Source organism: Eschrichtius robustus, chromosome 7 (genome assembly GCF_028021215.1).
Source record: "Eschrichtius robustus isolate mEscRob2 chromosome 7, mEscRob2.pri, whole genome shotgun sequence".
NCBI classification, from domain to species: domain Eukaryota; kingdom Metazoa; phylum Chordata; class Mammalia; order Artiodactyla; family Eschrichtiidae; genus Eschrichtius; species Eschrichtius robustus.
The window spans coordinates 114,646,585-114,661,074 of NC_090830.1; the positions used below are offsets into that span (position 1 = coordinate 114,646,585).

Consider the following 14,490-nt stretch of genomic DNA (forward strand, 5'->3'; position numbering starts at 1 on the left):
AGGGACACCCCTCTGATAGCTCATTCCCTCCCAATGGCCCATCCACTAGAATTGCACTGCCCCCGGGCAGTATGCCACTTGTGGCTATTTAAATTAAAATGAATTGCAATTCAATCAAATTAGCAGTTCAGTTCCTTAAATGCACTAGTCACATTTCACCTATTTAGTAGCCATGTGTGGCTAGTGGATGCCACGTTGGGCAGCTCAGATATAGAGCTTTTCCACCATCATGGAAAGTTCTATCAGATAACATTGCTCTAGACTCTGCCTTTGCCTTGAATCCTCATTCCTTGTGGCCAATCTGACCTGGCTAGGGCATCATTTGGTCGTTCCATTTAGTTGGGATCCATAAACTGGAGGGAGACAGAGAGTTATGAGTTCATGGGAGAACAGGGGAAAAAAAAAAAAAAAGATTAAAGAGCTGAAGGAAAATATGCCCAGGCAAGAACAAAAGTGCTGAGATGGTTTAGACTGGAAGGAAGAAGGCTGAAGGGAGTCATTAAGATGGTCTATAAATATATTAAGAAGATCGTATAAAGGAGACATTATTCCCATTAGTCAACTTAGATCAAGCCAGAAGCATTACGCTTAAGTTCCTTCGGAGAGGAAATTTTAGGTTATTTAAGGAGAGAGAGGGCAGGGGGAGGGGGGCACTGCCTGCATCTAGCAACAGTCAGGAGGTAGACAAGTTGTCACAGTACTTGAAGGAATCTTCTTTGCTGGACCCACTCAAGGCTAAAGCTTTTGTCCTATTTATGGAGGATGGCTTTTTATAATAATGAAATCAATTCTGCTAAGGGACAGCTAGATTGATTAACAAATTCTCTGCAGGTTCTTTTCAAATGGAATAATTTAGAATAATCTCTGTGGATATTCTCCTCACATATACTCTTTATAAAATAGCAACTCATATCATTTTTACCTTTTTGCGTTTTTTTTTTCACTTTTCTCAAACCCTGTTTTTAATCATGCTCCAGTCCTGACCTGCAGTCCTACCCACCTGCCCTTGACTCCCCGACTCTGGACCTCCAGGATGGTCTAGAGTCTGCAGTACAATTCAGATTCTTTTGCAAAAAGTAGAATTCTCTTCCCTGAAGTAAATCACTTCTATTAGCCAAATCTAATTGTTTTTAGTCTTAGTAGTTTGCTCAGTTTTTATTTTTAAAAAGGGACTCCAAAGATGTTTTCCATAAGACCCCTAATTATTCAATAGGTAATTTGTATAAATTTAAGATACCTCTGCAGGAAACCTGAATGTGTGTGTGTGTGTGTGTGTGTGTGTGTGTGTGTGTGTGTGTATGTGTGGGTATTTAAAGAAGATCTGCATGGAAGATACATTGTAGATTAGAATTTCCTTTATCTATTGCCAAATGTACTATCTTATTTATCTTTCCCAGCTTTTCTTGTATCTTAAACTATTTCTAATAATAACTGCTGCTCATCTAAAGTTATAAGAAAATTTGTATTTTATAAATGTCCAAGTTTGATGAAGATACCTTGTGTGTGTGATAAATATTTATGTTTCCACTGAAACTTTGGATTATAAAAGTTGATAAATGATGAATTAATCATTATAATTGAGCCAAGAGAAGGATTCTTCTGACTGGTCTTTGGAACTAAACAAATGCTTTATAAAATAGGAAGATGATTACAAGTCAGGAGCCTCCAGTCCACAGGGTCTGAGCTCTTATGAGGCCTTCCGTCCGTATTTAGATCAACATGAGGAAAGCACATTTAATTGTGTCTTTCCCTAATTCTATGTGTTATCAGTAACACCTAATTAGATTTAAACCACCACCTTGTCTCAAACTGGAAGCTTTGATCAAAGCAGTTTTCAGTGGCTAATTCACCCTAAGAACTATCAAACATAGAAGAGGAAAAAGGTGGTAAGGAAGTTAACTTTCACCTCCTTTCTTATAGGAACAAGGACAGAATAGGCATGGAGAATGCCTTCTCAATGGCCAAACCAGCTGGCCCTCGTTTTACGGGGGGTGGATTTCCCCTCAGCAAGTCATCCAAGATGAAGTCCTAACTCCAAGCTGCTGGCTGGGTCCAGCTGAACAGCTCATGAAATTCACTCTGGAACATTTTGGAGGAATCTCTTTGAAATCCCTTGGATCACAGACATTTAGGGAAATCAGTTCTCAGATTCCAGGATGGAAAGAAACGCAGAACTATTATAGTCATGTACATATAAGAATGATGACGTTCTACATAGTCCACATGGATATTAACAGAGTGTAATTATATCTGTTCAATTAGGCCGACCCATTCCATGAAGCTGATCTTTTGTTACTACCACATTGATTTATTTTGAAATGCACCACATCTAGATACTCTGTATGGATGAAAGTTTGGATCCTAATGTCTCTATTATAGACATTGGTGCATAGGTTTTATACTTTTTTAAAAATTTTTTGAAATCCAATGCATTCTTATTAGTAAGAATCTATTGTAATTATTCCTCACTAACAAGTCATTGATGAGATGAGAAAGAAGGACACACTCTCATATTTAAAAAGTGTTCTGAGAGTGATTTCTATGTGGAATTTCTTTTCAGGCCTGGGGTATGAAAATCTATTCCAAAGAGACATACTAATAAATGCTTCATCATAAAAAATAAAAAGAACCTTTGTAGAGATTTTGATCTTTGCTTTGGTAGAGTACATAATTAAAGTTTAAAACTACTGTGAGAAATGTTTAACCCAAGGATGTGATTCAGAGGAACCAAGACTGTAAAATGAGGGGTTTGGGCTGGTATCCATTGAAGGTCTATCCTTTCTAGACCTCACACTTGGAGAACAGAGTTACATGGGACAGAGATCTGTTTGCCTTCCAGGCTGTAGGCCAGCATTTTGAGCTGCTGAATCCATTGTATTTTCTTTGTGTTGAAGCCACAGTTATGTGGGCATCAGTTCAAAGTTCCCTTGTTTAGAGTGTTCATTCAGTAATATTATGTGGGACACTGGCCATCTCTCTCCCAATAACTTGATCTCTGTAATTTTTTAAAAATAATTGAAGAGTAAGTAGCTCATGGATAAGTAAGGACAGTATAAGTAGATCATTCCATTTGTGCTGCAGAACTAAGGTTCCCGTTGAGAGGAGCAGGAGACTTAATGGCCCCAAGATGTTTGTTTAGATTATCCAGAGAGGTGGGAGTTTAGAGGGATCTAAAATCATATTCCGCTGTCCCTCTCAGTTCACTGCCAGAAGCAGACCCAAGGCAATGATGGCTATGAAAGTGATTGATTCTGAAGTGATCCCAGGAAATACCCTAAGAGTTGGGGAAGTAGGACAGGGAAGGGAAGGAGACCAACCTAAGGCTCGATGTCAAGTTCCATGGTGGGAGACTTTGGCTGGACCTCTCAGGGAGCTCTGGAGACAATGTAATCACATCTCAGAGTTGCCCCCATCAGGGTGAGGGAACTGGGATATTTATATCCCCCATGCTTCCAGTCACTGGCCAAGGAATGCTCTGGAAAGGTCTTTCTGGTCTTCCCTGTAGGCAAAGCAGCTCTCAGACAAAGAGACAGCAGTTGCTGACTGTTGGAAGCAGAAATGTTTAAGGGCTGGGGGAACTGAGTCAGGCAGTGTCATCCTCTGTTGCTTCTCTCACATGATCCCAGTCGAGAACTGCAGATAGAAATCAACCTCCAGTGTAGCTGGTGACCCTGTGGTGAGGTGTGATCATCAGCAATTTGTGTACCATGCGGGAGCGTGAGGATGGTTATATACACAAGAGAATTTGCTTAGAAAACCTTGAACCTGAAGAATCACAATGGGGCTGTTTCCATTTTTGAAAATCGCTGATGCTGTATTCCCTCAGAGCCAACCACATTCTGTTCAGGCAGAAGACTTTTACAGGTAAGGTGAGGCAAGACAGTTATGACATGTGCAGCACTGGAGGGTTTCCCATCCGTTCAGGAACATTTTGAAGTACAGCCATAGCCAACTTCCTTCTGAGCCCTTGGGTGGCTTTATAAGAGGTTCACTTCTCTAGAGAAATGGGGTCTGTGATTCTTGATCTATTGCAGTATGGCAAAGACTCTGGAGACAGATGCCAGGTTCAAATCCTGGCTCGTCATAACAATTGAGTTGTTTTGAGGATTAAATGAGTTAATGTATGTAAGCTTAGAACAATGTCAGGCCCATAGTAATTGTTCAATAAATACCTACTATTATTATTACATAAGAGATACCTTATGTTTTGAAATTTGAGAATCAAAGTTGTTACTTAATACTTTATTATATCAACTGTAAAGATGATTCTTATCCTCGTTTAGCGGGTGAGTGACATTAAAATGTCTGGATGAAGCTAGATTTGCCAATGCAATTTATAGTTTAGTATCTTGCAGAAATGCCATATTGGGGACCTCATGAAAACTTCTGTATATTTTTCTTATAACTGTGATCTGGGGACAGATCCTTCACTTTCAGGAGTTGGAGCTTCCAGAGGGAAAAACCCTGGTGGCCTCTAGCTACCATTTTCTTCTTGTTTCTCTCCATGTAATGGAGAAGGGTGGTCAGCCTCTGCTGATGACCTCTGATCTTGGTCCCATTAGCTGAGATCGGACAGGCTCTGGGAGCTGACGCAGCAGCTCTATCAGCTCAATACACTTATGTTCAAACGGAGGAAGAGTAAATTAAGGCTTAGAAAAGGTGGAAGATACTGCTGCTGTCTCTCATTTACTGCACATCCTGACAGCCCAGGGTATTAAAAGCAATAACTATTTAGGTGCAGGTGTTGCCACTGTAGCCACAGTACAAAAATGAGCTATTAAAAACACTGAGATTTGCAGATCATTAAAGATAACTGTGAGCTCACAGTGGGCTTAAGGTGCTTTTAAAATCACATATTTGAGCTGCATTGTAAAGCAACATTAGGAGATTATACAGTAGCGTCATTTTACCCCAGGGTTTTGAGCGTTTCAGAAAGGAGTCCTTTGTAGTATAGTCTGAAGTCAGGGAGCCTGATTCCTCCAGCTCTATTTTTCGTTCTCAAGATTGCTTTGGCTATTCGGGGTCTTTTGTGTTTCCATACAAATTGTGAAATTTTTTGTTCTAGTTCTGTGAAAAATGCCAGTGGTAGTTTGATAGGGATTGCATTGAATCTGTAGATTGCTTTGGGTAGTAGAGTCATTTTCACAATGTTGATTCTTCCAATCCAAGAAGATGGTATATCTCTCCATCTATTTGTATCATCTTTAATCTCTTTCATCAGTGTCTTATAATTTTCTGCATACAGGTCTTTTGTCTCCTTAGGTAGGTTTATTCCTAGATATTTTATTCTTTTTGTTGCAATGGTAAATGGGAGTGTTTTCTTAATTTCACTTTCAGATTTTTCATCATTAGTGTATAGGAATGCAAGAGATTTCTGTGCATTAATTTTGTATCCTGCAACTTTACCAAATTCGTTGATTAGCTCTAGTAGTTTTCTGGTAGCATCTTTAGGATTCTCTATGTATAGTATCATGTCATCTGCAAACAGTGACAGCTTTACTTCTTCTTTTCCGATTTGGATTCCTTTTATTTCTTTTTCTTCTCTGATTGCTGTGGCTAAAACTTCCAAAACTATGTTGAATAATAGTGGTGAGAGTGGGCAACCTTGTCTTGTTCCCAAAATGTTCATTGCAGCTCTGTTTACAATAGCCAGGACATGGAAGCAACCTAAGTGTCCATCATCGGATGAATGGATAAAGAAGATGTGGCACATATGTACAGTGGAATATTACTCAGGCATAAAAAGAAACGAAATGGAGTTATTTGTAGTGAGGTGGATGGAGTTAGAGTCTGTCGTACAGAGTGAAGTAAGTCAGAAAGAGAAAAACAAATACAGTATGCTAACACATATATATGAAATCTAAGGAAGAAGAAAAAAAAAAAGGTCATGAAGAGCCTAGTGGTAGGACGGGAATAAAGACACAAACCTACTAGAGAATGGACTTGAGGATATGGGGAGGGGGAAGGGTAAGCTGTGACAAAGTGGGAGAGTGGCATGGACATATATACACTACCAAACGTGAGGTAGATAGCTAGTGGGAAGCAACCGCATGGCACAGGGAGATCAGCTCGGTGCTTTGTGGCCACCTGGAGGGGTGGGATAGGGAGGGTGGGAGGGAGGGAGATGCAAGAGGGAAGAGATATGGGAACATATGTATATGTATAGCTGATTCACTTTGTTATAAAGCAGAAACTAACACACCATTGTAAAGCAATTATACTCCAATAAAGATGTTAAAAAAAAAAAAAAAAAAAAGAGTCCTGTTGCTAGACCAGCCATTGACTCTCAACTGGGCTGATAGGGAGCTGGTATGGTTTCTCTGCTGATAGAGAGACACATGATAAAGAGGACTCCCTGGTCATTATTTGCTGATAATAGCTTCTCAGCGACTGCTCTTAGGCCAGGTTTTTATTGTGCTTACCTCTGAAGAAGTTGCTCAGAGCAAAGGTTTGTTGCTGTGATAAGCTGTAGAGATGGAGGTTGTCATGCTAGGAGGAGATGGCAGCAACTCTCCTTGTCATGGGTTGTAATTTTGCTATAAAAATTTATCCAAGGTTGATAATTATTGTTTGATTTCCTGGTTTGCTCAACCAGATTCTGAAGTTTGACCTAGGCCAAGATACCCATCAGAAAATATTATATCTTGACTTTAGAGCAGAATGGCATTTCAGAGCCTGGACAATTTGAGGAAAGATATTCTCTGTCTTAAACATAATCAATTGTATGGAGACCTAGTTGTAATAGGAGCAAAGGGAGGGCATTTTAAAATATTAAAATGGTAAAACAGTTAAAAAATATATCTCACTATTTTCTTTGTAGTGGATAGGAAGTATTTTTATGGCATTATCCATTTTTAACTTCTAATTCAATGCTGTTTTAGTATACCATTTCTCATATCTATTATTTAAAAGTTCCATTAGGGTTTTGAGATCCATTAGAATTTTATAACAGTATGAAATGTGATGTCAACAGGGTACCATTTTTCTTTTTTATAATTAAAAATAGATTTTTTCCCTTATTTTAAAGTACCTGATTGAAATACAGATAGAAAATTAGAAAATACGAATAAGCAAAAAGGAGAAAAAGGACATCAGTAATCCCACCATCTATTGATAACTATTGTTTTCCTGGGCTAATACACGTCTCATTCGCTGTACCAGTTGTTCATGCCCACCATCTGTTCTGACTGGTTGGTGCTTGTAATTCCCAATTGTTAAATATTTTGAGTATCACCTTTGAAATACTACTGTTTTATAATTTTGAGTGTATCTTTCTGGACATTTAAAATAAGTATATATAGATATATTTTGTTTTTTAAAAATCAAAGATGTAATTGAGATATAATTCACATATAATGAAAGCACGTATTTTAAGTGTACAGTTTGCTAAGTTTTGACAAATGCATATGCCCAAGTAACCACTACCACAATCACTACCACAACTACAACCCCTGCCCTCCACCCGCACCAAGAATGCCCTTATGCCCCTTGGCAGGCAATATTCACAGCCCCCATCCAGCCTAAGCAATGATGGATCTGTTTTTCATCTTATATTAATGTCTTTCTTAGATTTCATATAAATGGAATCATACAGTAGGCACTCTTTTGCACCTGGCTTTTTTTCATGTAGTTTAATGTTTTTTTGAGATTCACCAATGTTGTTGTTTATATCAGTAATTAATACATTTTTATTGCTGAGTAATATGCCATTATATTGACAACACAATTTGTCTATTGGTTTACCTGTTGATGGGAATTCAGGTTGTTTCCAGTGTTTAGCTATTATGAATAAAGTTGCTATGAATGTTCATATACAAGTCTTTATGTAGACAAATAGTATCATTTCCAGGAATGGAATTGTTGGATCAATTCGAGTATACATTTAATTTGATGAGAAACTGCCAAACTGTTGGACCATTTTACATTCCTACCAACAATGTGTGTGAATTCCAATTACTCTAATCTTTGTCAGTATTCAGTATTATCAGTATTTTTTTAAGCCATTCTATTGGATATATAATGATATCTCATTGTGGTTTAAATTTGTATTTCCCAATGACTAATAGTGTTAAACATTTTTTTCATGTGCTTTCTGTCATTCATATGTGAAGTGTCTTCAGATCTTTTGACCATTTAAAAAATCTTTTTATTAGGTTGTAAACGTTCTTTGTGCCTTCTGGATACAAAACCTTTGTCAGATATATGTATTGCAAATATTTTCACTTGGTTTCTGGCTTACCTTTTCATTTTCTTAATAGTGTATTTTGAAGAGCAGACCTTTTAAATTTTACTGAGGTCCAATTTATCCTTATTTTTCTTATGTAGTTTGTACTTTTCTTGTCCTAAGTAATTTTTGCCTACTCTGAAATAGTAATGATTTTATATCTGTTTTCATCTAAAAGTTTTATTATCGTTTTAGTTTTTATGTTATATTTATGGTCCATTTAGAGTTAATTTTATGTGTGGTGTGAGGTTAGAGTAGAGGTTCATTTTTGTTCCATATGGATATCCAGTTGTTCAGCTCCATTTGCTGGAAAGACTGTCATTTTCCACTGAATTACCTTGACATATTTATAGAAAATCAGTTGACTTTATTTGAACAGTTCTATTTATGGACTTTGTTCTGTAACTCTATACCTATCTATTTTGATGACAATAATTTTGTCTTGAAATTTAATGGTACAAGGTCTTCAACTTTTTTCTTCTTCTATAGAAATCTTTTAATTGTTCTAGGTTTTATCCATATCTATATACAGCTTAGAATCAGCTTATCAATTTCTACAAAAAAGCCTGCTGGAAATTTGGTTGGGATTGCATTGAATCTAGAGATCAATTTGGGAAGAACTGTCATTTTGACAAAATTGAGGTTTTTAATCCATGAACATGGCACATATCCCCATTTATTTAGATTTAAAAATTTTTTCTCAGCAACATTTTGTAGTTTTCAGTGTACAGATATTGCACATATTCTGTTAAAATTTTGCCTAAGTATTTTGCAATTTCTGATGTTATTGTAAGTGGTATTTTACCTCTTATTTTCTGTTTGGTATTAGTATATGGAAATATAACTGATTTTTGTATATTCTTTTTGTATCTGAGGACATTGCTAAATTCATTTATTTTACAGCTTTTTGGAATTACTTAGGATTTTCTATAAACGTAAACATGTTTTCTACAAATAAAGACAGCTTTTCTTTGTTTCCAATCAGTATGCTTTTTATTATTTGTTTGTTCGTAATCACCATACTTGCACTGGCTAGGACTTCAAATAATTGTTAGATTAAAGTGGTGCTTTGTTCTTGACGTTAGGAGGAAGCTTTGAGTCTTTCATCATGAGGTATGATGTTAGCGGTAGGATTTTCATAGATGCCTTTTATCAGGTTGAGGAAGCTCCCCTCTATTGCCTGTTTGCTAAGTTTTTAATCATGCGTAGATACTGTTTCATCAATGCCTTTTCTGCGTGTATTGAGTTAATCATATTTTTTTTCTCATTTGTTTTGTTAACATGGTGAATTACCTTGACTTTCAAATGTTCAACCAACTTTGTATTCTTTGCATAGACCCCACTTGGTCATTTTTATACATATTATCATTATTATATGTTGTTGAATTAAATTTGCTAACATTTTGTTAATGACTTTTACAGCTATGTTCATCAGGGTTATTGGTCATAGTTTTCTTTTCTTATAATATCTTTGTCTGGTTTTGGTTTCAAGGTTTTGCTGGCCTCACAAACTGAATTGGGAAATGATCCTTCTCCACTATTTCCTGAAATACTTTGTGTAGGATTGGTATTATTTCTTCCTTAAATACATGACATAATTTTCCATTAAAGTTACCTGAAATTACAATTTTTCTTGTGGGAAGGTTTTAAATAGACATAGGGTTATTTGGATTTTATGTTTCATCTTGTTTTTTGGGTTTTTTTTTTTTTTTGAAATTTATTTTATTTATTTTTTTTATACAGCAGGTTCTTATTAGTTATCCATTTTATACATATTAGTGTATATATGTCAATCCCAGTCTCCCAATTCATCACACCACCACCAACCCTCCTTCAACTTTCCCCCCTTGGTGTCCCTACGTTTGTTCTCTACATCTGTGTCTCAATTTCTGCCCTGCAAACTGGTTCACCTGTACCATTTTTCTAGGTTCCACATATATGTGTTAATATACAATATTTGTTTTTCTCTTTCTGACTTACTTCGCTCTGTATGACAGTCTCTAGATTCATCCATGTCTCTACAAATGACCCAATTTCATTGCTTTTTATGGCTGAGTAATATTCCATTGTATATATGTACCACATCTTCTTTACCGATTCATCTGTCGATGGGCATTTAGGTTGCTTCCATGACCTGGCTATTGTAAATAGTGCTGCAGTGCTGCAGTGAATATTGGGGTGCATGTGTCTTTTTGAATTATGGTTTTCTCTGGGCATATGCCCAGTAGTGGGATTGCTGGGTCATATGGTACTTCTATTTTTAGTTTTTTAAGGAACCTCCATACTGTTCTCCATAGTGGCTGTATCAATTTACATTCCCACCAACAGTGCAAGAGGGTTCCCTTTTCTCCACACCCTCTCCAGCATTTGTTGTTTGTACATTTTCTGATGATGCCCATTCTAACTGGTGTGAGGTGATACCTCATTGTAGTTTTGATTTGCATTTCTCTAATGATTAGTGATGTTGACCATTCTTTCATGTGTTTCTTGGCAATCTGTATATCTTCTTTGGCGAAATGTCTATTTAGGTCTTCTGCCCATTTTTGGATTGGGTTGTTTGTTTCTTTAGTATTGAGCTGCATGAGCTGTTTATATATTTTGGAGATTAATCCTTTGTCCATTGATTCATTTGCAAATATTTTCTCCCATTCTGAGGGTTGTCTTTTCGTCTTGTTTGTAGTTTGCTGTGCAAAAGCTTTTAAGTTTCATTAGGTCCAATTTGTTTATTTTTGTTTTTATTTCTATTACTCTAGGAGGTGGATCAAAAAAGATCTTGCTGTGATTTATGTCAGAGAGTGTTCTTCCTATGTTTTCCCCTAAGGGTTTTATAGTGTCCGGTCTTACATTTAGGTCTCTAATCCATTTTGAGTTTATTTTTGTGTATGGTGTTAGGGAGTGTTCTAATTTCATTCTTTTACATGTAGCTGTTCAGCTTTCCCAGCACTACTTATTGAAGAGATTGTCTTTTCTCCATTGTATATCCTTGCCTCCTTTGTCATAGATTAGTTGACCATAGGTGCGTGGGTTTATCTCTGGGCTTTCTATTCTGTTCCTTTGATCTATATTTCTGTTTTGTGCCAGTACCATACTGTCTTGATTACTATAGCTTTGTAGTATAGTCTGAAGTCAGGGAGTCTAATTCCTCCAGCTCCGTTTTTTTCCCTCAAGACTGCTTTGGCTATTCGGGGTCTTTTGTGTCTCCATACAAATTTTAAGATTTTTTGTTCTAGTTCTGTAAAAAAATGCCATTGGTAATTTGTTAGGGATTGCATTGAATCTGTAGATTGCTTTGGGTAGTATAGTCAGTTTCACAATATTGATTCTTCCAATACAAGAACATGGTATATCTCTCCATCTGTTGGTATCATCTTTAATTTCTTTCATCATTGTCTTATAGTTTTCTGCATACAGGTCTTTTGTCTCCCTAGGTAGGTTTATTCCTAGGTATTTTATTCTTTTCGTTGCAGTGGTAAATGGGAGTGTTTCCTTAATTTCTCTTCAGATTTTTCATCATTAGTGTACAGGAATGCAAGAGATTTCTGTGCATTAATTTTGTATCCTACAACTTTACCAAATTCATTGATTAGCTCTAGTAGTTTTCTGATGGCATCTTTAGGATTCTCTGTGTATAGTATCATGTCATCTGCAAACAGTGACAGTTTTACTTCTTCTTTTCCAATTTGTATTCCTTTATTTCTTTTTCTTCTCTGATTGCCGTGGCTAGGACTTCCAAAACTATGTTGAATAATAGTGGTGAGAGTGGACATCCTTGTCTTGTTCCTGATCTTAAAGGAAATGCTTTCAGTTTTTCACCATTGAGAATGATGTTTGCTGTGGGTTTGTCGTATATGGCCTTTATTATGTTGAGGTAGGTTCCCTCTATGCTCACTTTCTGGAGAGTTTCTGTCATAAATAGGTGTTGAATTTTGTCCAAAGCTTTTTCTGCATCTACTGAGATGATCATATGGTTTTTATTCTTCAGTTTGTTAATATGTTGTATCACATTGATTGATTTGCGTATATTGAAGAATCCTTGCATCCCTGAGATAAATCCCACTTGATCATGGTGTATGATCCTTTTACTGTGGTGTTGGATTCTGTTTGCTAGTATTTTGTTGAGGATTTTTGCATCTATATTCATCAGTGATATTGGTCTGTAATTTTCTTTTTTTGTAGTATCATTGTCTGGTTTTGGTATCAGGGTGATGGTGGCCTTGTAGAATGAGTTTGGCAGTGTCCTTCCTCTGCAATTGTTTGGAAGAGTTTGAGAAGGATGGGTGTTAGCTCTTCTCTAAATGTTTGATAGAATTCACCTGTGAACCTATCTGTTCCTGGACATTTGTTTGTTGGAAGATTTTTAATCACAGTTTCAATTTCAGTGATTGTGATTGGTCTGTTTATATTTTCTATTTCTTCCTGGTTCAGTCTTGGAAGGTTATACCCTACTAAGAATTTGTCCATTTCTTCCTGGTTGTCCATTTTATTGGCATAGAGTTGTTTGTAGTAGTCTCTTAGGATGCTTTGTATTTCTGCAGTGTCTGTTGTAACTTCTCCTTTTTCATTTCTAATTTTATTAATTTGAGTCCCCTCCCTCTTTTTCTTTGAGTCTGGCTAATGGTTTATCAATTTTGTTTATCTTCTCAGAGAACCAGCTTTTAGTTTTATTAATCTTTGCTATTGTTTTCTTTGTTTCTAGTTCATTTATTTCTGCTCTGATCTTTATGATTTCTTTCGTTCTGCTAACTTTGGGGTTTTTCTGTTCTTCTTTCTCTAATTGCTTTAAGTGTAAGGTTAGATTGTTTGAGATTTTTCTTGTTTCTTTAGGTAGGCTTGTATAGCTCTAACCTTCCCTCTTAGAACTGCTTTTGCTGCATCCCAAAGGTTTTTGATCGTAGTGTTTTCATTGTCATTTGTCTCTAGGTATTTTTTGATTTCCTCTTTGATTTCTTCAGTGATCTCTTGGTTATTTAGTAACGTATTGTTTAGCCTCCATGTGTTTGTCTTTTTTACGTTTTTTCCCCTGTAATTCATTTCTAATCTCAAAACATTGTGGTCAGAAAAGATGCTTGATATGATTTCGATTTTCTTAAATTTACTGAGGCTTGTCTTGTGACCCAAGATGTGACCTATCCTGGAGAATGTTCCATGCGCACTTGAGAAGAAAGTGTAATCTGCTGTTTTTGGATGGAATGTCCTATAAATATCAATGAAATCTATCTGGTCTATTGTGTCATTTAAAGTTTGTGTTTCCTTATTAATTTTCTGTTTGGATGATCTGTCCATTGTTGTAAATGAGGTGTTAAAGTCCTCCAGTATTATTGTGTTACTGTCGATTTCCTCCTTTGTAGCTGTTAGCAGTTGCCTTATGTATTGAGGTGTTCCTATGTTGAGTGCATATATATTTATAATTGTTATATCTTCTTCTTGGATTGATCCCTTGATCATTATGTAGTGTCCTTCCTTGTCTCTTGTAACATTCTTTATTTGAAAGTCTGTTTTATCTGATATGAGTATTGCTATTGCAGCTTTCTTTTGATTTCCATTTGCATGGAATATCTTTTTCCATCCCCTCACTTTCAGTCTGAATGTGTCCCTAGGTCTGAAATGGGTCTCTTGTACACAGCATATATATGGGTCTTGTTTTTGTATCCATTCAGCAAGCCTGTGTCTTGTGGTTGGAGCATTTAATCCATTCACATTTAAGGTAATTATCTATATGTATGTTCCTATGACCATTTTCTTAATTGTTTTGGGTTTGTTTTTGTAGGTCCTTTTCTTCTCTTGTGTTTCCCACTTAGAGAAGTTCCTTTAGCATTTGTTGTAGAGCTGGTTTGGTGGTGCTGAATTCTCTTAGCTTTTGCTTGTCTGTAAAGCTTTTGATTTCTCCATCAAATCTGAATGAGATCCTTGTGGGGTAGAGTAATCTTGGTTGTAGGTTCTTCCCTTTCATCACTTTAAATATGTCATGCCACTCCCTTCTGGCTTGTAGAGTTTCTGCTGAGAAATCAGCTGTTAACCTTATGGGAGTTCCCTTGTACGTTATTTGTCGTTTTTCCTTTGCTGCTTTCCATAATTTTTCTTTGTCTTTAATTTTTGCCAATTTGATTACTATGTGTCTTGGCGTGTTTCTCCCTGGGTTTATCCTGTGTGGGACTCTGTGAGGCTCCTGGACTTGGGTGGCTATTTCCTTTCCCATGTTAGGGAAGTTTTCAACTATAATCTCTTCAAATATTTTCTCGGGTCCTTGCTCTCTCTCTTCTCCTTCT

At 36.5% G+C, this 14,490-nt stretch overlaps 1 protein-coding gene across 1 annotated transcript in view; it reads left to right on the plus strand.

The window, feature by feature from the left end:
• CFAP58 (cilia and flagella associated protein 58) overlaps positions 1-2,342 on the plus strand; it is a 109,483-nt gene extending 107,141 nt beyond the window's left edge. Inside the window, exon 19 of the mRNA XM_068547909.1 lies at positions 1,921-2,342. Coding sequence (XP_068404010.1) covers positions 1,921-2,032 — 112 coding nt within the window. The 3' untranslated portion in view covers positions 2,033-2,342. The remainder of the gene's footprint in view (positions 1-1,920) is intronic.
• Positions 2,343-14,490: the final 12,148 nt, after the last annotated feature.